Consider the following 26,380-nt stretch of genomic DNA (forward strand, 5'->3'; position numbering starts at 1 on the left):
TCCCTTCCGGTTTATAAACATGGAGGCCTGATGGTCTGGGGCACGGATCGGGATGTGTGTCCCGTCGATGGCCCCCCCACAGTTGGGGAAGCTCAGGGCACCAAACCCCTCGATGACTGCATCAACACTGGCGAGGCAGATGACTCTGCGGAGCAGGACTCTGTTGATGGTGCTGACCACCCGCACAGGGACACACAAAACCAAGAGTCACTGGTGTGCCAGGGTGCTGAGAGTGCTCCCTCCCTGGCACTGCCCTGCACCCCCACTCCCCGGGAGCAACCCCCCTTGCAATCCTGGCCACCGCAGGCAGTTCTTAGTGCGGGCAGGACAGAACAAATCCCTCCGGGGAGGGGACTTGCACCACCTCCCCCCCTTTCCTTAGGGCAGCCCATCCCCTCCTTCCACCTGGAGACTGCCATACCTGCATGAGCATGACACCGACAGTGGATCTCCCCACGCCAAACTAGTTCCCCACAGATCAGTAGCTATCCGGCATGGAGAGCTTCCAGAGGGCAATGGCAACATGATTGTGGAGGGGAATGGCGGGCCTCATATGCATGCCCTGACACCTCAGAGCCAGGGCGAGCCACTTGCAGAACTCCAGGAAGGTGTCCTTCTTCATCCTGAAGTTCTGGATACATTGTTGGTCTCCCCAGCACTCCAGGACTATGTGGTCCCACCAGTCGGTACTGGTGTCCAGATGCCAGATGCAGCAGGGCATGCCGGCATCCAAATCCTGCAGCCGCTCCATCACATACCCCAGGAGGGTCTGGATTAAGGCCTGGGGGTTGGGTTGCTGCAGATTCCTGTGAGGCAGCATGCAAAAAGTGCTGCCAGACTTGCAGCAATATGTCCAAGAGCTGCAGAATGTCCAGGGGCTCCAGCTCTATGTTGGAGTGCTGTGGTGTCCTGAGTGAGGGCAACCAGAGCACGTAGAGAAAAAACGCTTTGCTGTCCATCAGCAAGGTAGGCAAACAGGGAAATCTGAGAACCAGCTGTCCAGGGGTCTCTTTAAGCAGGAGCCTCAGACAGCCTCAGGCAGCAGCCACACAAAGTAATTCCTGACCTGATGCCTTGCCAGAACCAGTTACAGACAGCCTTAAATGCGATTCAGCGTCCAATCAGTGTGGACGCGCTATTTCGAAATAGCAAAATGCTATTTCGAAATGCATTTTGTGTGTAGATGCATTATATAGAAAAATATTTCGAAATAACTATTTCAAAATATTTTATTTCGAAATAATGCTGTAGTGTAGACATACCCTAAGAATCATGACTTTACAGACCTCAAACATATTCCCTCTGATATGTTCCAATGCACACTCTATTCTTGCCTCCCACACCACACTTTTCAGGGCTCCTCTACACTCTGCCACTGTGACCCACTCCTCACCAACTGCTCTTGTAGTTGCCCTGAACTTTGGAAATGCCTTCACTACAAGTTGGATCAAAGAGCAGTGACTGATCTATTTAGTTTAGATGCAATAAATTGACTGCCGAGCACTCCCCTGTAGACTGCGGTACTCCACCAAAAAGAATAAGCAGAAGCAGTGAGAGACTCAGCTGTTGACTTACCGCTGTGAAGATACTGTGGTAGGCAGACCTAAGTACATTGACGCCAGCTAAGTTATTCACATAACTGGTAGAAGTGTAGACAAGGCCTCCTTCTGAATAGTAGCAAATTCATCCTTAAGTAATTCATCACACTGCCCTCTGCTGACCTAACATTGTTCAGCTAATTCATCCTATCTCCTCTTTGCAGAAGATGGTATATGTCCTGCTATTGCTTCAAGATAACTCTTGCATAGAATGTAGAAATAATCTAGTTTGGCTGGGGATGGGTTAATGATCTAATACAGTGGTTCTCAACCAGGTGTCCAGGTCCATTGGAGGGCTATAAGATGATTTCAGGGGGTCCACCAAGCAGAACTGGCACTAGACTTTGCTGAGGCACAGGGCAGAAAGAAGGAAGTTCCTTTGCATAGGGCTGAAGCTTAGGGCTATGAGCCCTACCATCTGGGGCTGATGCCAAAGCCTCAGCAACTTTAATTTTACACGTCTTTGTGATGGAGGGGTCCCAGGCAATTGCAGTGATTGCTACTCCCTAATGTCAGACCTGGATTTTATATGCAGAAAAAAAGGTTTTGTGACACAAATGGGCCATGGAATCTTTATAGCATCTTGGGGAGGAAGGTAGAAAGAAAAAAAGGTTAATAACCCCTGATCTAATAGTTATTACTGTTATAGTTATAGATCATTTCTGAGTTGAATGTTTCAGACAAGTCTGGTAGTGTAGTGATTTTATTTGGATCCATATGTACATGTTAATATTCACGCTTCAAGGCCTAACTAGTGTCCTCCTTTTACCCCAAATAATTCACATGTTTTTATCCTATAATTCAAATAGGACAACTCTTAGGGTTATACAGGTATATATTCTTTATAAAGGCAAAAAGTGTATGTTTTGACCCAAGAAAACAAATAGACCTCACCGTCCTCTCAAAAACAAGCATCAGCACATTTATTTGCCAAAGGTATCATCATATTCAGTCTAGCACTTTAAGAGTCACTATGCATCCATAGCATACAAAATAAGAGAGAGCACGTGGGAGAAATGCCACTCTCTAACAAACTGTTAAATAAATGCTAGTATGTGCTAATAGACAGGTACTTCCTGTAGAGCTCAATGGTGGTGGAAAAGGATTCCCTTAAGTAGGGCCCTACTTAATTCAGGGCTATTAAAAAGGCCTTACAGACCATGAAATCTGGTCTTTTGTGCACTTTTACCTATACTATACAGATTTCAAAGTGCAGGGTTTCTCAGTTGAGGGTGCCTTGCCCAAAAGGGAGTTGCAAGATTATTTTAGGAGGCTCAGGGTACTGCCAGCCATCGTTCAGTGCTGCTGCCAGCACAGCTGGATCCCTAGTGAGCTGCACCACTCTCTGGATGCCCAGCTCTGAAGGCATTAGCGAAGGAGGATGGGTTTTGTTGCTCTCTTCTGGACTTTTTCCATTTTGTCCACCTCTTTCTTAAAATGTGGTGCCCAGAACTGTACACAGTTCAGGTTGGACTTTCCTAGCCCTGCAGTCTTGGGACTTGACTAGTTCTGGATGACGGATTTTGCCAGACATGGGGAGGTCATTTCTGGCCCTCCTGCTGCTGGCCCCACCCCGCTTCCCTGCTCTCTCATCAGCCCAGCTGTGTCATGTGCTGGGCTGCCTGCCCTTACTCTCCCCCAGCCCAGCTGGGCTCCGTGCTGGCCTTCCCGGCTTCCCTCCATCCCCCAGCCCAGCTGAGCCTGCCAAATCACTGATGTTGCCAAACCAGAGAGTCCCAGTTTATAGAGGTGCAACCTGTACTTCAGTTTCAGCCTTATCTATGCAGAGTAGAGCAGAATTACTTCTTTTGTCTTGCTTACAACACTTCTGCTAACACATTCTAGAATGCTGTTTGGATTTTTTTTACAGCTGTGTGACACACCATATTTAGCTTGTGATCCACTATAATCCCCAGCTTCCTTTCTGCAGTACTCCTTCCTAGGCAGTCATTTCTTATTTTTTATCTGTGCAATTTGATTCCTTCCTATGCAGAGCAGGAATATTAACGGGTAACCAGCATGCATCACCCTTAACGAGTGATGCTTACTGGATAATGGTTAACCAGTACTCAGAAAGTAGCTGCTGGGGATGTTAAATTGAGATTAATCAGCTAATTGAATAGTCAATGGAATTTGCATCAACTATTTGATTAGTCAATAAGGGCACCTACGCCCAGGAGCGGCCCGAGGCCGGCTGCGTCAGCTGGTGCCCTAGGTGAAACGCGTGATCGGTGCCCCCGCCTGCACGGCCGTCAATGGTGTGACGTAATCATCGGGTGCCCCATGACATCATCATCGGGCGCCCGGTTGAAGGCGGCACCCTAGGTGACTGCCAAGTCGGCCTATACTCACAGGCCGCCCCTGCCTCCGCCTTTGAAGAGCAAGAGCCCCACCAACTCTTGCTGTATTTCAAAGGTGGAAGTGTTGCCTCCCCCCAGCACTGGCTCCTGCTCTCCCCCTTGCTGCCTCTCTCTAATAGAGGCAGCAAGGAGGGCGAAGTGACTAGTCAAGTCACTAGTTGACTAGTCGCTTACCTCCCTAGCTCCAACCTTGCCAAGCCCCTGAGCGGGGCTGCTGGTTCCCAACCCACGCATTTAACCAGTTAAATAATTAAATGGAATTTTACTTACTTAAACTGGAATACTTTGCATTTGTCCTTAATGGATTTCATGAGTGTCTAAACCAGTCACATATGTATAGGTAGTTAGCACAACTGTAGTTTGGCTCTAAAATATTATCTGACTAGACATCATTACACTATAATTCCACCTATATAGCTATGTTTGAATGGAATGTGGAACACCAAGTACTATTGAAAACTGAGTCTGGTAGATAAACAAATATACTTTATTTTAACAGGCAACAGATTTTATAAACCAAGTAGTTTTGAAATCCCCCAAATTAGATCCCAGACATAATTTCTTTTAAAACAGCCCTCCCTGCCTCAAGAGAACATCAGCAGCTGCTTATTTTACACCCAAAGGGATTTAATATTGCATTCTGATGCTTGTAGACTTTATTTCATGTTCAGTAGGCCAACCCAAATGATGATTCTGAAAAAATCAACTTATGTTAAATTGATCAAACTTAATCACAAATAGAAATATTCAATTTGCCAAATAAAAGATTGATTGATAAGAAAAATAACTTATGTTTAGTTGTATTGGAATGATTTTTAAAAGAGTAAACAATTCAGGTTATTTTTTAAAAACTGCAGATATGTGCATCCTTTCCAACTTCCAGTTTCAAGTACCTAAACTTCCCTGTATCTTAATAATTGTAGATTAAATTATGTTTAACGGTGTTACTTGACTCTAATTAGATTGTAATTTATAAAAATTACTGACTTTCCCCAATCTGAGTCAATGCCTGCCTGCCATATGTAAAGTAGGAACAAATTTAGAAAACAGGGATGTATAATCTTCCTTTTTACATACCTTGAAGTAAAAGTTGTTGAAATTATGGGAAACAATGTTTTGTTCATTAATGTCAGTGTTTTATTAACTGAAACTTTTGAAAGTACTTGGGATTTCACTGCTTTCTTATACTCTTGTAAATAATTTTGTGATCTAACAAATATCTTCTTATATTGCATATTTTCCATCATAGAAGTTTGTATTTTCTAATCTCTGTAAAACTTGCCAGAATGTATAGTATTGTCTAATAATGACAAACAATGGTAGTAGCACAAGACCAAATTTTTTGTTAAATGATAATTTGCCAAGAGCTGGAAATAGGTCACTTGATAACCTGTTCATTTCCTCTAAAGTATCTTACATTGATTGGCTACTGTTGGAAGACAGACTACTGGACTAGATGGACCTTTCATCTGACCCAACATGGCCATTCTTATGTTCTTAATACATGCTGGGTTGTTGTTTTTGAAAACTAAGTTAAAACTGATTGTAGTTCAGCAAACTTTAATTTATATTATCAAGTCTCATAAAACTGAAACTTTTGATGATTTAAAAAAAGTGTACTTAATACAATTCCAATACCCTAATTGTACCCTAACTTCAATTACAGTATAAGGGTTTTTTTAACAATACTTGATCTACCCTGCAGTCAGATTGAAGTAATAGGACTCCACTTGGGTGTAAAGATTCCACCCATCTGGATCTGACATCACAATTGGGCATTAGCAAAGCTTTCTATTGTTGCAGCATAGCTAAAGTATGAAGATGAGACTGAACTGGATCTAAACAAAGCAAATGTTTCACAAGTAAAGGCAACAGGTGGTAGTCTTTGCAGGGTAGTCACAGACTATACAGCAAAATCACAGAACAGGAAGTACTTTGTTCTGTTTTTATCTTTAGCAAATTCCACCTAGTTTATGTCCCCCTACCATGTAACAGTTTTTGTTTTTTAAATACATACCAGAAGCCTCATCCCAACAACTTTGATAGAAACCTGGTATTTATATAAATCAGGAAGCAAAACAGTGAACATCTGGCAATGAGGAATGCTTCTGTAATGCTGAGAGGCAGAACCAAACCTAGGACCTCTGGATTTTAGTGTGTGAGCCTCTATTGCAGGGGTGGGGAACCTAAGGCCCCAGGAGCCAGATCTGCCCCCCCCCTCCAGTTCTGGGGAGCTCACACCAGTCTGCTTGCTATTCTCTGTCCTCCTGTAGAGCTGTAGTACACAAAATCTACTACTCCCCCCACTCCCAGTCTCTGGTGTGTGAGGGGATTGTGGGGAGTCTCTTTCTCCTCAATTGGGGGCCACGTCAGGGAAGGTTTGGTGGTTTTTTGCGGCTTTTTTTTTTTTGGTTCTCACTGATGTGCAGCCCCCAACTGATTTTTCTGTGGGTCAGCAACCCCCCGCCCAAAAAAGGTTCCCCACCCTTGCTCTACTGAGTTAAAAGCCAGCTGGCACTCAACTAAAACTGTAGAGCTGACTTTTATTTTTCCTGTAAGTAGTCTTGGTGCCAATAGGTAGGACAGTACAGTAATTCCTCATTTAACACGGTAGATACGTTTCAGAAAATGATCATGTTAAGTGAAAACGTGTTATGCAGGGTCAATTTTCCCATTGAAAATAATGGAAAAGGTGGGGGTTGCGTTTCAAGCAGAGGGGAATGGGGAAACCCAGCTGCTGGCCTGCAAGCTGGGTTGGAGGAGAGGGAGCAAGGAGTCCGGCGAGAGGGGGTCTCCAAGGAACGGCACGGCAAGCAGCAAACCGCGAACCCTCCGACGCTTTGAAGGGAGGCAGGGGAAGCCCCGTGCAGCCGGCGGTGACTGGCCAGCTGGGAAAACTCAGCCGCTGACCTGCAAGCAGGGACGGAGGAGAGGGAGCAAGGTGTCCGGTGTGAAGGGGTTGCTGGGGAACGGCATGGCAAACCCTCCACCACTTTGCAGGGAGGAGAGGGAAGCTGCACGTAGCCACAAGTGACCAGCCAGCTGGGGAAACCATGTTATTCCAGGGACCGTCGTGATATTCTAAAAAACATTCCCCCCCCCCCCAAAAAAAAATTGTGCTATCGCGAAAACGTGTTAAGTGGGCACGTGTTAAGCAAGTAATTACTGTACACCACACCCAACAAGTATGTGGGTTACACTTTTATTCATGCTTAATTTTACATCTATGAGTAGAGCCCTGCAATTCCACAGATATCCATTTTATATCTGCAGGTATCCACATCAGTGGATGTGGATATTGGCAGTTTGTTTTTGCAGATATGGATGCAGATACAAATTCTGTTTCTAGAACCCCACAAATTGCAGATATCAGCTTTGTAGCCACAGATGTCAGTTCAGATATCCATAGTTCATTTTTGCGGACACAGATGCAAATTTTGTACTGATGCAGGATGTGTATTTATTTTCTGGATTTAAGCCTAATTTATTCCAGTAACTGTGTTCTCTCCCTAAACTCTCAGAGCTATATAGAAAGGATTCAAAGTTTTGAAAATTGGTTTAAGTTTCAGCTGTCTGAAAGTCTGATACCCACTATAGCAAGAAAACAGTATTTTTTTAAAAACCGCACCTTAAGAGGTGTGATGTAAGTCTCCTCAGAGAGATTTCTGTAAAAACTGTGACAGAGGAGGTGCGTACAGCTCCGCAGGGCCCTGATTCTCGTGTCAGCTACTGCTCTCTGCAAGGCCACTCGGCTCCCAGCTTCTGAGCCATGGAGCCCCAAGCCCCACCTCTCCCCAGCCTCCCTGCAACTCCTCAGCCAGCTGCCCTCTCCAGCCGCCCTCTGCCTAACCTCCAAAGCTACCCACTGTCCCCAGGCCCCGGCTGCCCTCCAGTGGCGGGAAGCTGGGACCCTTGGGAGCGGGAGCCCGCGGGGAGACACCGCGCCCTGCCCCGAGAGAGGCCGCCTGGGCTGTGGCGCAGCAGGGCTCGGCGTGGGAGCAGCGCCTGCGCGCCTGTCCCGCCTGCTCGCTGTGGCCCAGCGCTGGGACCGGCCGCGGCAGCCCGGCGGGAAGGAGGGCGGGCTTGAAGGGGCGGGTGGCGCACGCTGTTTCCCTTTCTCTTTCGCTGGGCAGCGCGGCTGGGGCTGCTGCCGGCGGGAGGCCGATGGGCGCCGCCAGGTACAGCTGGGGGAGGGGAGGGGGACAGTTGGGGCGGACTCGGGGTAGGAGGCGCCGCAGGTGCACGGGGGGAGGGACGAGAGTTGTCCGGGAGGGACGAAGCGCCGCAGCCCTGAGTCTGGGCCGTGGCGCCCCGGTGGCTTCTCGGCGCCCGGGGAGACCTTCCCCCCCCTTCCTCTCAGGCCGGGGGACGGGCGGGAAGAACCGTTCTCCGCCGGGACCCGCTGTGAGGCCTGGGTACGGGCTGTGCCTGTGGGGAAGGAGGAGTTCGCCCAGTATGTGGTTCCTGGGACGTTCCCAGGCTCCTCCAGGGCTCACTGGAAATCGCTCAGGGTCCCGGCAGCTTAAGCACAGCCCCTGCACCTATGACCTGCCCTTCCCTCCGTGGCTGTCACCTTGCACTGGGCACTAACCCGCCTCACAGGAAGCTCATGGGGGGGTGGGGGCAGGGACACTGGCGTAATTGTCCCTAAAGCACGTAGCACAGAGGCAGTGCTGAGCTCTGTGCCACTTGTCTGTGGGGCACCAATGTCATTTTGCTTCTCCTTTCACATGCCCTGCAGATGTGAGAACGTCTAGCCCAAAAAAGGAGCAGGAGTTATGAATGATGTCCCTGTGAGAGGTTTGGAATGTCCATCAAATGCCTGCACCAGTGCAGTTGCACAGAACAGCTCCTTTGAACGGCATCACTTCCAGCTGTCAAACTCAAGCCTCTGGCCTAAAGTGTTTCGACTGCATTGCCTGCCCCACGAATGGCTACCCAGCGGAAGCACTTGGTGAAAGATTTCAATCCTCATATCACCTGTTACATTTGTAAAGGATATCTTATCAAGCCCACCACAGTAACTGAGTGCCTGCATACCTGTAAGTAGTACTTTGCAAGATATTCATCCAACAAGTAATGCTTCCTTCTGATATCACCAGTCATTTTTTTAATGTGTAACATTACATGTTTAAGGATGTTCAGTTTGGATGTACACTATTACCACTGAAAATCTCAATGTGGAGTATGTTGGGCCTTAGAGTTGAAGAAGAGAGAAGTCAAATACTTCAAAGGGTTTATTATGGTTTTGGCAGTATATTCTGCTTAAAATGTCAATATAGTGTATCCAATGAATATTTGTAATAACATGAGAACTGTTGAACTGAATTATAGGGAGGGAAGATTTTGAACTAGGCCAGGTTCTGTGAATTGGTGAGAAATTTTCTGTCTGAACTGGAAATGAGTGACTGAGGCACCTGCACAAGGTGCCTCACTTTTGAGTTTCGGCACATGGAACTGACTGCAGCTTTACAGTGTAGAGCCACCCATTTGGGAGATAGTCTCCCTGTGGAAAATTGAGTTGCTACAATAGAATGGTGACTGTCCAAAAACAGAGACGACTGCTCCCTGAGAATTCTTTGGAATGCAGAAGAGCACTCTGGGAGATATAACACAGGAGGAATCTGTTGCAGTGAAGTATGTCCTGCTAATCTGTGTGCCAAAAATACCAATATTCTTGTGTTAATGGAAGGCTTCCAAAACTTCTAGGGCAGTGGATTGTGTTCACTTACCAGTTCTTTAACCTTACTGAGCAATCAGAGTTCTTTTAAACCTAAATCATACAATTCTAGTAATTTTAGGCTATGATAGATCACACGGGATGCTTCTTGAATATAAATACTATATTCTCAGCACAGAAGGGCTATGAATGATGTTAATACTGTGACTTTTCAGGGACCTGGCCTATCAATTAGCTAATAAAGCCACACCCAGAGGATGCTGATGAATGGCATCTTAATCTGGGTTCTCTCTTCACTTTGAAGAGTGAGCAAGAATTCACTCTCCCTTTAGACCAGATGTGCTTTATTAGCTTTTTATGGTGAAGTCGTAGATGCAGCTGCTCTGCTATTCTTGGGCTGTGTCTACACTGGCGCAATCTCGTGCAAAAGCAGCCACTCTTGCACAAAAACTTGCTGTCTGTCTACAGTGGCCGCGTGTTCTTGCACAAGTAAACTGACGTTCTAATGTATAAAATCAGGGCTTCTTGTGCAAGAACTCTGACGCTCCCGCGGAAGAAAGCCCTATGGTTAAAATGGCCATCAGAGTTTTCTTGCGCAAGAGAGCCTCTACACTGACATGGATGCTCTTGCACAAAAGCACATGCCAGTGTAGATGCTCTCTTCTGGAGAGAACGTGTGAGTGTAGTGTGTGAAAACGTTTTTGTGTGAGAACGTGCCAGTGTAGATGTAGCCATAATGTTTAAGTATTTGGACAATAGTGGGATGTCTGTTGTACCTTTTGAGCAATAGAGACAGGGAGAACTTTCTGGGATATCTTACAAACAGTGTATAGTTCTTACAGATCTGTGTATAGTTCTACAGCCTTATAGAGTAGAACCTTCATCATGTAATGTCAGCTCAGAGACATAGAGAAGTTGAGGAAACAGGGAGTACTAGTTTTACTGTGGTTAAAAAATGCTAGTCCACACAGAAAAATTACCTGGGCCAGAATGTTCAAAATTGCTTGCTGTACATTACATAATAACAATTAATAAAGTAATAAGCCTAGGTAGGAGCTGGTGCTGGGGGGAGCCTGCTTAGAGTCAGCTTGCTCTATTACAGACAGCAGCGCAGGATGGGGGCAGGGTGGCTGCCATGAAGCAGCCTCTGCTTGCAGCAAGCCTGGGCAGATGGAGCAGCCTCTGTCTGTGGGAGCTGGGACTCTCACGGACAGGGGCTGCTGCTGCAAATCAGCCTCTGTCTACAGCAGGCCTGGGCTCGCTGTGGACAGAGGCAGCTCCGTGGCAGGTGGAGCAGCCTCTGCGGAGCAGTCAGAGGCTGCTGCCACCCCACACTGCTGCCTCTGTATTAGAGGCAGCAGTGCAGGGTGGTAGGCAGACGGTCCACGATGGGAGCTGATTTTTCAACTGGCTTACTTCTCGGACCAGCTTCTGCCTGGCACCTGAGCTGCTGCCTCTGATACAGTGGCAGAAGGGCGGGGTGACGGGACTCCCCAAGAATGGGGCTTGGGAGCACACTAGCTGCTGCCCCTGCTTCCAGGGATTATAGAATTGTCAAGTAACTACAAATATTTCATGCAGTTACTTGACTATTCAATTAACTGATAGCTAACATCCCTAATCTGAGTGTCTTTGACATAAATTATAAATACACATCAACCTGCTGAAACTACCATGTTGTTTTACCAGCACCTCTCTACAGGACTGTACCCACATCAGAATTCCTACAGATTCTCCCAGTCACTTACAAATAAACCTCAATCCCTTTCATGCCTCTCCCTCCTCTTAAGCCTAAGAAAATTCATATTACTTACAGTGTGTCCTGACTGTCAAAAAACCCATCCAGTTTTGGAACAAGATGAGTCCCTCAAGGAGGATACCCTACCACCAAAATCCCTCCATTTGTAAATAGAGGAAACTCCAGTTTGAGTGTCTCTGCTGCTTGTAATTGAGACAGCAGAATGGTCCCTTGAGTGTATACCTAAATAGAGTGGTGTGTGTAAGTGGAAGATAAGTGCCTAAGAAATTTTCAAAAGGGTGATAAAGTATGTGCAAGACTGCTCTGGATTTTGGAGAATAGTGGAATTCTACCTCGTGTGCAAGTGAATAGCTGATTAACTGTCAACTTTATTTGTGCCCTTGAACAAGTGAAGTGTTTTTAATTTTAAGCTGTCTGGCAAGGACATTGTTTTAAAAATATATTTGTTTTAAAATCGTGCATATAAAGAGGTAAAAGTTTAGTTTAATAAATTAGCTGATCAACAGAGAAGCTTTTCTGTGTGTCACCTATCTTGAGGCTTAGTTTTGAGTGAGGAAGAATGAGTAAGGTCTGGAATACCACATACTATGTGGTCCATTTGTCTCCTCTTTTGCGCCAATGAAGTGGAGGCTAGGGTAACCTCTGAGAACTGACTCCACTTTGTCTTTGAGTTTTTGGCTTGCATTCCCCTGACTTGGGCTGTATTCTGAGGGAGTCTTGTCCTATAAGAGCATATCTGTTTAAAATTTCAGAATATATAATAAAACACGTATTCAGCATAAAGTGCAATATGTACAATATAGGCAAATTATGAGACTTATACTTAGTTGTAATATGTGCTTAGATACTTTTAAATGATAATCACAAATGTATCTTAGGCCACGTTTCCACTTGCAGGATGTTCAACGCTGTGGTGGTCCATCTTCTGGTGTTCAATTTCATGGGTCTAATAAATACCCACTAATGAACGCTGAGGCCACCCATGTCAGTGCCGGTACTCTTACTCTTCACAAAGAATAAGGGAAGTCAACAAGAGTGTTTCTTCTGTCAACCTCCCACTGTGAGTACAGCACCAAAGTTCGGCTTAAAGTACCTGTATGTCAACTCCGACTACATTTTTACGAAGCTGTAATTGCATACCTTAAGCCGACCTTCCCTTGTAGTGTGGATCTGGCCTCAGAGAGGCTCTAACCCTTGAGCTGCCTTTGACATAAAGAAATGAGAAGAGTATGTAAATACAGTTGTTTGCAGTCATGTTCTAGCTGTGTTGATCCTAAGATATTAGAAAAATAAAGAGAGTGAGGTAATATCTTTTATTGGACCAGCTTCTGCTGTGGAAAGAGACAAACTTTAAAGCCTATGCAGAGCTTAAGAAGAGCTCTGGGAAAGTTCAAAAGCTTGTCTCTTGTTCCAAAAGAAGTTGAACCAATAAAGTATTGCCTCACCCACATTGTCTTTGTAAATACAGTATCAGTCATGTTGTGTTCCTTCAGTGATGATGTCTGCAGCAGCACCAACCCAGATGTTCATGACTGTTTAGCTCAGTGCAAGGGTTTAAAAGTGGAAAGAGTACCATCAGTGTTAACAATTAACCTATATTAGAAAATTTACCTGGCATTGCTTGGCCAGGAAGTTGGAAGTGTGGGTGGGTGCAGAAGTCAGGGTTGGGGAGCAAGGGGGGCTCAGGGCAGTGGATGCAGGGTGAGTGTGGGGTGCAGGAGTCAAGGTTTTGGAGTGAGGCGGGGCTCAGGGTGGGTGGTGGGAGAGACGCAAGACTCAGGGTTCAGGGTGAACAGGGGCTGAGGATAGGGAGCTGAAGGTGTGGGGGATGCAGGAGCCAGTGGGGATCGTGCTTCCAGGTGATGGTTCCCAGGGGCTGGCCACAGCAGGGACCATACTTTCTGGGTGGTTGCTTTCTGGGTTTGGCCACGGCAAGGGCTGCACTGGCTGGTTGGGAAACGTGTTGGCCAGAGAGCAGCTTCCCAGGGGTGGCTGTGGTGGGGGCCACACTGGCTGGGCGGGAAACTTACCTCCACTCCTACTAGGGATGTTAAATTTCGGGTAATTTACTAATCACATAGTTGATGCAATTTGTTTCTACTATTCAATTAGTCGATAGGGCGCCTCCCTAGGTGAAAGCGCTGCAGGGAGCACGGGCCCTGTGCTCCCCACGGTGTTTCAAAGTGGCAATGCTGCGTGGAGCCCATTGTCAGCTGGAGCTTCCCCACTGACTCCAAACTCTGTGTGGTCCTGCCTCTTTGAAATGTCATGAGGAGCCGGGTGTCAGGCTGCACACAGCATTTCAAAGCAGCAGTGGATCCTGGAGTCAGCTGGGGACTCTCCTGCTGACCCTGGGCTCCATGCGGTGCTGCTGTTTTAAAACACCATGGGGAGCTCAGCATCAGCAGCCTTTCAAAGTGGCAGCATGACACAAAGCCTGGGGTCAGCAGGGGAGTCCCCAGCTGATCCCAGGCTCCACATGGTGCTGCCACTTTGAAACACCGTATGCAGCCTGGGGACACCCAAACTGGCCCCAGACTGCATGTGGTGTTTTAAAGTGGCAGCGCCGCGTGGAGCCCAGGGTCTTGCCCCAGGCTTCATGTGGGACTGCAGCTTTGAAGTATCCCCTTTTCTCCCCCACCCCCACTCCCCGCTGCCTCTTTCTGATAGAGGCAGCAAGGGGGTGGGGGAGAGACTAGTCGACTAGCCTGTTGACTATCTGGTAAGCATTTGTTTATTGGATAGTTGAGCAGTCAAGTAGTTGTTCACATCCTTAACACCTACTCCCTGCTAGTCCAGTGGGATTATAGCTATTCTGGTCCCCATCTCTGGCACCTTGCTGCCCCCCTGTGGTCAACTGTTCCTGCAAGCAGTCCCCTCCCTTTCTGTGTTATGGAAAATAATTATATTCCAGGCACATCCCATTGTCCTGAGACAGTCAAACCTTTACCTTGCTTTTCAAGTTATGATAAGGGTTCTGCATACCAAATTTGGTGGTTCTAGCTCTTACCATTTAGAAGGAGTTCTTGAACAAACAGATGGATTAATAGACAGACTCACTCACTCACAGACAAACTTTCTCTCATATATAGCTGATAAAGAGAAAGTAGAACATTGAATGGGATGTTTTGTTTATTAATTAATTAAAGGTTCGTCACATAGGTGCTTTTATGCTGTGGTAAGTCACCTAGAGGCAGCAGCACAGGACCTCAGGCAGAACTGGTCTGGGTGGGGAGCTGGTTTGTAAACCAATTCCCCTTGTGGACCAGCTCTTGCCTGCAACCCTGCGCTGCTGCATCTGATAGAGAGGCAGTAGCCCAGAATGGCAGGGGGCTCCCCAGGAGTAGGGCCAGGAGCGCACTGGCTGTTGGCCCACCCTCAGGGACTATCAAATAGTCATATAATGGCTAAAATTTTATGAAGTTACACAACTATTCAGTCATACTCTTAAATCCCTAGTCCTGAGGGTTGTGCCTAATTGATGGCATCTGCTGTCTCCTCTGTACTTTGTCACAAGCGTGAAGTGCAGCAGGTGTGCCCCTGTTGCTGGACTTGCCAGCAACAGATCCTCCTCACTTCATTAGGATTAGGAGCACTTGCAGTGCAGCTTGGCTTCTAGAACCACCAATCCATGGGAAGCCAGGCATCAGTCTTTACAATTAGGAGAGCCAGACAGTGGGCTTCAAAGCCTGTGCCCCAAACTTAGGGAAACATGAATGTAGATATTAGAACCTCCTGGGATGGCTTTCCAGATTATTACAGTACTTGATTTCTGAAGATTTCAGAAGTCCCTCATAGATCTCCATATTATTAGTGTTCAGTGTTTTTGTTTTAGAACTGATATTAGTTCGTTGAAGAATTATTTGAAAAAATTACAAAATAGTTTTTCAAGCCATTTATTCAAGTATAACTCAGGGGTGGGCAATAATTTTGGAAGGGGAACCACTTCACAAATTTTGGAAGTGGTCGTGAGCTGACCCAGAAGGGGTGTGGCCTGGGGTGGAAGGATCGTGGCCTCTGGCAGAAGGGGCAGGGTTAAGAATTACCCTGCTAGTCATGGTGACCTTATTTTCTGAACCAGCTGCTGATAATAAGAACAGTTTAATTTAAATTATGAAACAGTTAAACTAATGTGAGAAAGATTAAGCGTTTTATCAAAGTTCATTTTCAATAAAGTAAAGTATTATGTCCAACACAAAAAGTGTCAGTGTTTTCTTTATTTATGTCAGGGGTGGGGAACCCTTTTTAGGTCAGGGGTCATTGACCCACAAAAGGATCAGTTGGGGGCCACACAAGTGAGAAGCAAAAAAACTCCTCCAAAACCTCCAACACTCACAGATGTGGCCTCAACTGAGACACCTCACTCCTCTAGTGCCCCAGCCTCAAGAGGTTAGGGGAAAGGAAGGGGGAAACTGAGGTTCAGGGCTTCCCAGAGACCAGATTTACTTTTCTGGGGTTCTGGAGTTAGTGGATTTTATGGACCTCCTTAGATTTTGGGGTAGGGACAAAAATGAGGGGTAAAGTGCACGAGACAGGGCTGCCAGTAAGTAGGATAGGGATGGGGTGCAGGATCTTGGAGGGAGCTGAGGTGCAGAAGCAGGCTGGGAGTAGGGTGTCTGGGCAGGTGGTGGGAGCCGGAACAGGGAGAGTGCAGTGTGTGGCCAGGAGAGAGGGTGCAAGTTCAGGGGAGGGTGTCGGAGCAAGTTGAGATTGCTGGGTCTTGGTGGGGAGGGAAGTGACAGGATTGGGGTGGGGGTGGTCTGGGCATGAGGGGGAATCTTACCATATTTCTTGCCCCCTTGCAGCAACAGCTGCAGCCACGCTGTCCCAGCTGCCTTAGAGGGAGGCCCCTCTGCCGTGGCCAGGCAGTCCTGGAGGTCGATGATATGGCTGCCATGGCCACGCAGTCTAGGGGCTGGCCCCAAGGCACCGCTGCCACAGGCCAACCAGGAGGCTGTAGGCACCGCTGCTGTGGTCATGCTGCCTGGGGCCACACACCGTCCCCGAGGTGCCACAGGATGTCCCAGAGGCGCTCCCGGCCATAGGCTGCCCTAGAGCCATGCATCCCCAGGCCGCCCCAGAAGTGAGCGGTGCATGACCTGGGGCTGGCCCCAGAGGTGTTGTTACCATGCCCACGCAGCCCGGGACTGACCTGGAGGCACGGTACTATGGCCCGGGGTTGGCCCCAGAGGTGCTGCTACTGCGCCCATGCGGCCTGGGACTGGCCCTGGAGGTGCCGCTACTGTGCCCACCCCGGAGGTGCCATGGCAAGCAGTGCCTCCAGCCGCCAGGGATGGCCCTGGCTGCCTGGCCACAGTAGCGGCGCCTCCGTGGCTGACCCTGTTGAGGAGCCTCAGCCCCAACACTGCCTCCTCTCCAGAGGCTGCCCAGGCGGAGGAGGGGCGGGACTGAGTTCTTTCCCTGGCGCACACACCAGTTAGGGGGCAAATCAAAGCCCAAGGTGGGCTGGATCCGGCCTTCTGAGAGACTTTTGCCCACCCCTGGTATAACTTAACATGGTCCTGGTTAATGTTGCTTCATTGTTTAGTCCCTGATCTAATAAAGAACATATTTGCTTAAAGTTGCATAATATTTGCTTATAAGATTGTTTGGCCACCTGCTAACACAGTGTCGGGCAACCTAGGCTAGTGAGTGAGCTGCATGAGTGGCCCTCCTTTATCTCAGTGGGCTGCAAGATTGCTGTAACCAAGACAGTGTCCCAGGATAGGGTAGTTTTACAAGCTGCATTTGCGTAATCTCAGGAAAAAAACTATGCTGTGGAAACTAACGGAATCTTGACAACTCTGTGCATGGACAGTGGTAAACAAAATGTCTCTCTGGCCGCATATAGAATCCCAGTGGACCTCAGGTTGTTAGCAGGTAGAGGCTTGGAACCAGTGTGGGACAGCAGCTTCCTTATCAGTTCCCCATCCCACCTTCTACCTCCTGCATACAGCAGTTCCCCCTTCCTCCCCACAGCAGTCAGCTATTCAGAAGATTCTGGAGGAAGAGGAGAAGGAGTGAAAAGGTGGTGCGCAACCTCTCCTTCCCCAAGCCTCTTGAACACCACTAAACAGCGGATTGCTGCAGGAATCAGATTCTGTGAGGAGGAAAGCTGTTCATCCCATCTTCACTACCCCACACCCCCGCAGAGCCTCCTGAACACCACCAAAGAGCTGATTGCTGTGCATGGGAGGCACACAGCCTTATCCTTCCCTCCTGTGCCTTCTGCCTGCGACTTCGAGGAGTTTGGGGGAATAGGGAGGAGTGGATGCGGGTCCAGGACAGAGCATCGGGTTGAGCACCCCCCAGCACTTTGGAAAATCAGTGCCTGAGCAGTAAGGTATTCTCTGGGAAATATCCCACCTGATATCAACAGGATTGCTTTAGGAGAAGTTCAAGAAGCTCAAAAGAAGATCCTCTGATTGAGGGGGAAAATAAATTCCCTGGAACCTAACGGCCTGGCTCTTTCCCCCTCTTCTTTCATTAATTCCTGTGGGGAAATTGGATTCACTTAACATTGTTTTGTTTAAAGTCGCATTTTTCAAGACCATAACTACAATGCTAAGTGAGGAGTTTCTCTATTTGCAGTTCACATTTCAAGTCAGCTGAAAAATAATACACAGAAGAGAGTAAATATGCATCCAGAATATTTTAGCAAATCAGTGATAGCAGACCTTTCCAATTTGTGTTTCCCTTATCGTATTAATGATGCCCAAATCAGCAATTAATCAAATTTGGAATCAACTTTGGTGTGATACTTTTTGTTTGAAAACTTTGGCAGTGTTTAGGTTAATATCAATTTGTAGGCTCTTATATTAATGTTGATACCTAACGCAATATCTATGCTCCTCTGATTGTTGTGATGTTCAGATTCAAGTACGGAATGTTCACCATTGCTTTTATCATCATTATTATTAAAGGTCATATATCTGGAGGGAAAAATAGCTCACTTCGACCCATGGAACAGTGTTTTATACTTTTCTTTTTACCCTTCGTGAAAATAGTAGATGACAAGTTTTCAGTCACCAGCATTTCAAGGATAAATAAAGGAATTCTGTATCATAACTGATTGCAAACTTGCCTTCTTTTCAGTTCTTCCAAAGTTATGGAAGGATTCTGCTTTGCTGAGATTCCCCTACATGCGCTTTCTCTGACCTGCTTTTTATGTCTTTTATGTGGCACACTGTGCATTGTGAGGAGTATAAAACAATGATAAAAACATTGCATAATTATGAGCAATACTCTTTTAATCTGTATTGGCTCAATGTTATAAGAAACAGGTAAATCAATATTGTATTTCAGTGTGTTAAAGAATATCCTTCTTATGCCTGCTACAAGAAGCATTCAGCATTAGTCTGTTTATTTAATTACAAACCATATGGGATCAATAATATTTTATTGACCGAAAAGTTACACTGTAATAATGTACACTTTTATCTAATGCACAGTTTTTTCTTTGTTACAGTTTGTAAGACATGTATTGTTCAGCACTTTGAAGAAAGCAATGACTGCCCCAGATGTGGCAATCAGGTACATGAGACCAATCCATTAGAAATGTTAAGGTAAGACAACATTTAATAAAATTTGAATAAATACATGTCATTGGAAGTTTTTAACAGTCTTTTTTAATAATTTCATTAATTTAAGGACATTCCATAATTCCTTTTTTTTAATTTACACAAATGCTGACTTCTGTGTGTACACTCAAGGTATCCTTTATATTACTTGAATATAAAACTAAATGAATATCCAGCATAACCCACCAGCGGCAAACTGGTCAACTATAAAGTTTCAATTCCTGCTTCTTTAAATTACTCCCTGCCTTCAAATGCATGGAAAGAAAGCTGACCATTGTAGTTTGGCTAATATCCATTTAGCATAAATTCACTTAAACGAAGAAAGTTCTTTAAAAAATGCTTCTGACATCCACATGAAATATTTTTAGCCTATTTTTCAACTGGGAAAGTAGCTCTGACACAGACTCTTAGGGTATGTCTACACTTGCCCCCTCGTTCGAAGTAGGGAGGCAAATGAAGCATACCGAAGCTGCTAATGAAGCGTGGGATTTAAATATCCCATGCTTGATTAGCATACTCACACCCGGTCGCCATTTTAAAATGCCGGTCGCCCGATTTAACTTGCCACATGTAGACGTGGTAGTCCGATCCAAAACCCTTCCCTCGAATTAACTCTTACTCCTCATTGCAAGAGGAGAATAAAACATTGCTCATTGCAAGGGGAGTAACAGTTAATTCGAGGGAAGGGTTTTGGATCGGACCACCGCATCTACATGCGACAAGTTAAATCGGGCGACTGGCATTTTAAAATGGCGACCGGTCACGAGTTTGCTAATCAAGCATGGGATATTTAAAACCCATGCTTCATTAGCAACTTCGGTATGCATCATTTGCCTCCCTAGTCCGAACTAAGGGACAAGTGCAGACATACCCTTATTCCCTAGAAGCTCTTCCAATACTGCCAGTTCCCCTTCAAGGCCTCTTCTTTTTAATAGAATTTGTTTTACATTTATTGTTACTAAATTTTAAACAATCTGTTATTTTCCCATTTTTCTGTAGCCCAATGTTTATATTTAAATTTACTGTTGTTTCTAGTATGGCGGATGCATTCTTTCATTATGTTGTTCATTTGTAAGTCAAACATTCAAGAACACACTTGAACAGTTGCTGGGTACTATTTCAAACATGATCACTAAAAACTTTTACCTTTTCCAGGTAACTGCCTCATCAGGAATTTCATACAATAAGTTTTCATATATAAATGATTCCATGATCTAGACCTGTAAATTGATTGGCAATAAATTTTTATACCCCATCTGCATCATTCAATATCTGTAGCATACAGGCAGTCCCCGACTTACGATTGGGACTGCCTGTATACTACAGATACGAACGGGGTGAGGCAACTCCCGCACATGCGCAGCAGCATTCCCGGGGCTCGCTCACCTGGGTCCTAGGATCCTCCTCCTCCTCGGGCCGGCTCCGACTGGGGTCCCACAGAGCTGCCGGGCAGAGGAAAAGTGCCTCCCCACGCCTGCTGCCCCCTCCCCTGAGCAACAGGCTGCCGAACAGACAAAAGCAGCCTCTCTGCCCCTCCTCCCCTCTATACATGCCGGGCTCCCAGAGCGCAGCAGCGTCCCCGGGGCTCGCTCACCTGGGTCCTAGAATCCACCTGGTCCTCCTCTTCGGCCGGCTCCAACTGGCCTCTGCCTGCAGCAGCTGGCCACAGGGACAGGGATCCAGCAGAGCTGCCGGGCAGAGGAAAAGTGCCTCCCCACGCCTGCTGCCCCCCCCCCCTGCGGCCTCGCATCCTGCACGCCTCCCCCCTCCCCCCCTGCCAGCAACAGGCTGCCCCCTCCCCTGAGCAACAGGCTGCCGAACAGCAGACAAAAGCAGCCTCTCCGCCCCTCCTCCCCCTATACATGCTGGGCTCCCTGGGCAAACAAAGACTCCACCAAAACAAACAAAGTGCTGGCCTCATTGTGTTAGCAAAAAAAGGACCCTCCTCCTAGAACCCTGGCTGGTGTGTGGAAATAAAGCTATTAGCTCAAAGCATGGTGCAGAGCTGTTTGGTATTTGATGAGTTACTCCTTTAGTCCTGAGTTTGTCACAGGGACAGAAATAGATGTGAAATCTTCTGAACAGGGGAACAGACAGCAAAACAAACATTAGAGGGGAGTTAACCTTTCCCTATGCTATCCAAAACTAAAAAAAATGTTTGGCTAGAGTTTCCCCTACAATATGTACCAGTTCCGACTTACATACAAATTCAACTTAAGAACAAACCTACAGTCCCTATCTTGTACGTAACCCGGGGACTGCCTGTACTTCGATTTATTCAAGACATAGACTCATAGACTTTAAGGTCAGAAGGGACCATTATGATCATCTAGTCTGACCTCCTGCACAGTGCAGGCCACAGAATCTCACCCACCCCTCCCAGAATAATCCTCTCACCTATGTCTCAGATATTGAAGCCTTCAAATACTTTGAAGGCCCCAAGATGCAGAGAATCCTCCAGCTGTGATCTGTGCCCCATGCTACAGAGGAAGGCAAAAAACCTCCAGGGTCTCTGCCAATCTACCCTGGAGGAAAATTCCTTCCCGACCCCAAATATGGCGATCAGCTAAACCCTGAGCATGTGGGCAAGACTCACCAGCCAGACACCCAGAAAGTTCTCTATAGTAACTCCATTGACCTATTTCCCACTGATAATGAATGGTCAATTAGTTACCAAGATCATGTTCTCAAACCATCCCCTTATCATAGAACTGGAAGAGACATCAGAAGGTCATCAAGTCCAGCCCCCTGCTCTAGGCAGGACCAATCCCATCTAAATCAACCCAGCCAGGGCTTTGTCAAGCCGGGACTTAAACACCTCTAGGGATGGAGACTCCACTACTTCCCTAGGTAACCCATTCCAGTGCTTCACCACCCTCCTAGTGAAATAGTTTTTCCTAATATCCAACCTGGACCTCTCCCACCATAACTTGAGACCATTGCTCCTTGTTCTGCCATCTGTCACTACTGAGAACAGCCTCTCTCCATCCTCTTTGGAACCTCCCTTCAGGAAGTTGAAGGCTGCTATCATATCCCCCCTCACTCTTCGCTTCTCCAGACTAAACAGACCCAACTCCCTCAGCCTCTCCTCATAAGTCATGCGCTCCAGCCCCCTAATCATTTTGGTTGCCCTCCGCTGGACCCTCTCCAATGCATCCACATCCTTTTTGTAGTGGGGGGCCCAGAACTGGACACAATACTCCAGATGGCCTCACCAATGCCGAATAAAGGGGAATAATGACATCTCTGGCTCTGCTGGCAATGCTCCTCTTAATGCAACCTAATATGCCATTTGCCTTCTTAGCTACAAGGGCACACTGTTGACTCATATCCAGCTTCTCATCCACTGTAACCCCCAGGTCCTTTTCTGTAGAACTACTACTTAGCTGGTTGGTCCCCAGCTTGTAACTATGCTTGGGATTCTTCCGTCCCAAGTGCAGAACTCTACACTTGTCCTTGTTGAACCTCATCAGATTTCTTGTGGCCCAATCCTCCAATTTGTCTAAGTCACTCTGGACCCTGTCTCTGCCCTTAAGCTTATCTACCTCTCCCCCCAGCTTAGTGTCATCCGCAAACTTGCTGAGGGTGCAATCCATCCCCTCATCCAGATCATTAATAAAGATATTGAACAAAACCGGTCCTAGAACCGAAACTTGGGGCACTCCGCTAGAAACCGACCGCCATCCTGACATCGAGCCATTGATCACTACCCGCTGGGCCCGGCCTTCTAGCCATCTTTCTATCCATCTTACAGTCCATTTATCCAATCCATATTCCCCTAACTTGCTGGCAAGAATATTGTGGGGGACCGTATCAAAAGCCTTGCTGAAGTCAAGGTATATAACATCCACTGACTTCCCCATGTCCACCGAGCCAGTTACCTCATCATAGAAGGTAATCAGATTGGTCAGGCACGACTTTCCCTTTGTGAATCCATGCTGACTATTCCTAATCACTTTCCTCTCATCCAAGTGCCTTAAAATGGATTCCTTAAGGATCCCTTCCATGATTTTTCCAGGAACCGAGGTAAAACTGACTGGCCTATAGTTCCCTGGATCATCCTTCTTCTTCCCTTTTTTGAAGATGTGCACTACATGTGCCTTTTTCCAATCATCCGGGATTTCTCCCAATCTCCACAACTTTTCAAAGATCATAGAATCATAGAATCATAGGACTGGAAGGGACCTCGAGAGGTCATCGAGTCCAGCCCCCCGCCCTCAAGGCAGGACCAAGCTCCGTCTACACCATCCCTGACAGATGTCTATCTAACCTGTTCTTAAATATCTCCAGACAGGGAGATTCCACCACCTCCCTTGGCAATTTATTCCAATATTTGACCACCCTGACAGTTAGGAATTTTTTCCTAATGTCCAATCTAAACCTCCCTTGCTGCACTTTAAGCCCATTACTCCTTGTCCTGTCCTCAGAAACCAAGAGGAACAAATTTTCTCCTTCCTCCTTGTGACACCCTTTTAGATATTTGAAAACCGCTATCATGTCCCCCCTTAATCTTCTTTTTTCCAAACTAAACAAGCCCAGTTCATGAAGCCTGGCTTCATAGGTCATGTTCTCTAAACCTTTAATCATTCTTGTCGCTCTTCTCTGTACCCTTTCCAATTTCTCCACATCTTTCTTGAAATGTGGCGCCCAGAACTGGACACAGTACTCCAGCTGAGGCCTAACTAGTGCAGAGTAGAGCGGCAGAATGACTTCACGAGTTTTGCTTACAATACACCTGTTGATACAACCTAGAATCATATTTGCTTTTTTTGCAACAGCATCACACTGTTGACTCATATTCAACTTGTGGTCCACTATGACCCCTAGATCCCTTTCCGCCATGCTCCTTCCTAGACAGTCGCTTCCCATCTTGTATGTATGGAACTGATTGTTCCTTCCTAAGTGGAGCACTTTGCATTTCTCTTTATTAAACCTCATCCTGTTTACCTCTGACCATTTCTCTAACTTGCTACGGTCATTTTGAATTATGTCCCTATCCTCCAAAGAAGTTGCAACCCCACCCAGTTTGGTATCATCTGCAAACTTATCATCTGCAAACAAGATAATAGCCAAAGGCTCCTCAATGACATTTGCCAACTCCCTCAGTACCCTCAGATGCACTAAGTCTGGACCCATGGATTTATGTACGTTTAGCTTTTCTAAATAGTTCCTAACCTGTTCTTTACCCACCACGGGCTGTCCATCTTCATCCCATCTTGCGTCACTTAGCGCAGAAGTCCAGGAGCCGACCTTGTCCGTGAATACAGAGGCAAAGAAAGCATTGAGTACTTCAGCTTTCCCCACATCATCTGTCACTAGGTTACCTCCTTCATCCATTAGGGGCTGCACACCCTCTCTGATCACCTTCTTCTTGTTAAACCTTTCTTGTTATCCTTCACATCCTTAGCCAGTCGCAATTCCATTTGCGCTTTCACCTTCCTGATAACCCCCCGGCATTCTCGAGCTATACCTTTAAACTCTTCCTTGGTCATTTGTCCAAGTTTCCACTTTTTGTAAGCTTCCTTTTTGTGCTTAAGTTCACCAAGGGCTTCCCCTGTAAGCCAATCCTACCATGTTTGCCTCTCTTGCTACGCGTCGGGATGGTTTCTTTCTGTGCCTTCAATAAGGCTTCTTTAAAATACTGCCAGCTGTCTTGGACCCCTTTCCCCTTCGTGTTAGCATCCCATGGGATTCTGCCCATCAGATCTCTGAGGGAGACAAAATCTGCTTTTCTGAAATCCAACGTGTGTATTTTACTACTCTCTTTTCTTCCTTTGGTCAGGATCCTGAAATCTACCATCTCATGATCACTGTTTCCCAGGTTGTCACCCACCTCTACTTCCCCTATTAGTTCCTCCCTGTTTGTGAGCAGAAGGTCAAGCTGCGCATGGCCCCTGGTCGGATCCTTCAGCACTTGTGTCAAGAAGTTATCCCCAACATTCTCCAAAAACTTCCTGGATTGCCTGTGTGCTGCCGTATTGGTTTCCCAACAGATGTCAGGGTGATTAAAGTCCCCCACGAGAACCAGGGCCTGCGATCTGGCAGCTTCGCTCAGTTGTCCAAAGAAAACCTTATCTACCATATCCACCTGATTCGGTGGCCTATAGCAGACACCAACCACAACATCACTGCTGTTGTTTGCTCCTTTAAACTTAACCCATAGACTCTCATCAGGTTTTTTTCCCTCTTTATACTGGAGTTCAGAGCAATCGTAGTGCTCTCTTACATATAGCGCAACTCCTCCTCCTTTTCTCCGCTGCCTGTTCTTCCTGAACAGTCTATACCCTTCCATGACAGCGCTCCAGTCATGCGAGTCATCCCACCAAGTCTCTGTTATCCCAATTAAGTCATAATTCTTGGACATGAAGCACAAGCTAAACAGAAATCCCTACCATAGCACATATGAGAACAGTAAACATAGTGCTTTCTACCCCTAAAGGAACCCAGTTAGATGTTATATGAAATAAAAACAACAGAACTGGCAAATTACTGTGTCACATTTTTTGGTCTTTACAAACATGGGAAAACTAGTTTGTATTTTTCTCTGTCATATGTACAAGTTCCATGTCACCTTGGTTTCACTGTAAGATTTCCTCAGAAGAATTCAGTTTTAAGAAAAACAATTGTTTAACATTGATGGACCTAACCTCCACAAATCTATGTAGCTCTTTTTTGAACCCTGTTATAGTTATAGCCTTCACCACATCCTCTGTCAAGGAGTTCCACAGGTTAAACTGTGCACTGAGTGAAATTTTATCTCTGCATCGCGTCCTGAGGTGACAAATACCCAGTAAATATGTGGATAGTTGAAATCCCCCACTATTATTGAGTATTTTGTTTTGATATCCTCTCTAATCTCCCTTATCATTTCATAGTCACTATTTCTGTCCTGATATATATATCCCTACTACTATATACTTATTATTGAACATTGGAGTTACTATCCATAGAGATTCTATGGAACATTTTGGCTCATTTAGGATTTTTACTTCATTTACTTCTACATTGTCTTTTATGTATAGTGCCACTCCCCCACGAGAATGACCTGTTCTGTCCTTCCGATATATTTTGTACCCTGGTATGACTGTGTCTCATTGATTGTCTTCATTCCACTAAGTTTCCGTTATGTCTATTATATCAATATTCTCCTTTAAAACTAGGCACTCTAGTTCACCCATTTTACCGACTTCTAGCATTTGTGTATTAGCACTTCAATAATTTGTCACTATTTATCTGTCTGCCATTTCTTGATGTGTTAAACTCTTTTTCATTTGATTGTGTCTCATCTGATCCAGCCCACTCTTCCATCCTCTCCTCCTGACTAGAACATAGAGCATCTCTATTAATAGAGCCTCCCTTGCTAGATGTCTCTGTGCGGTCCATGTGCTCCTCCACACCTGTCG

The 26,380-nt window shown here is 46.3% G+C and overlaps 1 protein-coding gene across 6 annotated transcripts in view; it reads left to right on the forward strand.

Annotated features, from left to right (window-relative positions):
• PCGF5 (polycomb group ring finger 5) overlaps window positions 1-26,380 on the forward strand; it is a 119,485-nt gene that overhangs the window by 48,504 nt on the left and 44,601 nt on the right. For 2 of the 6 annotated variants that reach the window (XM_025181858.3, XM_025181859.3), the window contains 2 exons: window positions 8,700-9,000; window positions 18,866-18,962. In XM_025181858.3, the coding sequence (XP_025037643.1) occupies window positions 8,889-9,000; window positions 18,866-18,962 (209 nt within the window). In that variant the 5' untranslated portion in view covers window positions 8,700-8,888. Of the gene's footprint in view, window positions 1-7,445; window positions 8,137-8,699; window positions 9,001-18,865; window positions 18,963-26,380 lie in introns of those variants that run through there. The other 4 variants (XM_025181862.3, XM_025181857.3, XM_025181863.3 and 1 more) reach the window with 4 other exon arrangements.

This window comes from Pelodiscus sinensis, chromosome 8 (genome assembly GCF_052426305.1).
Source record: "Pelodiscus sinensis isolate ZL-2025 chromosome 8, ASM5242630v1, whole genome shotgun sequence".
NCBI classification, from domain to species: Eukaryota; Metazoa; Chordata; order Testudines; family Trionychidae; genus Pelodiscus; species Pelodiscus sinensis.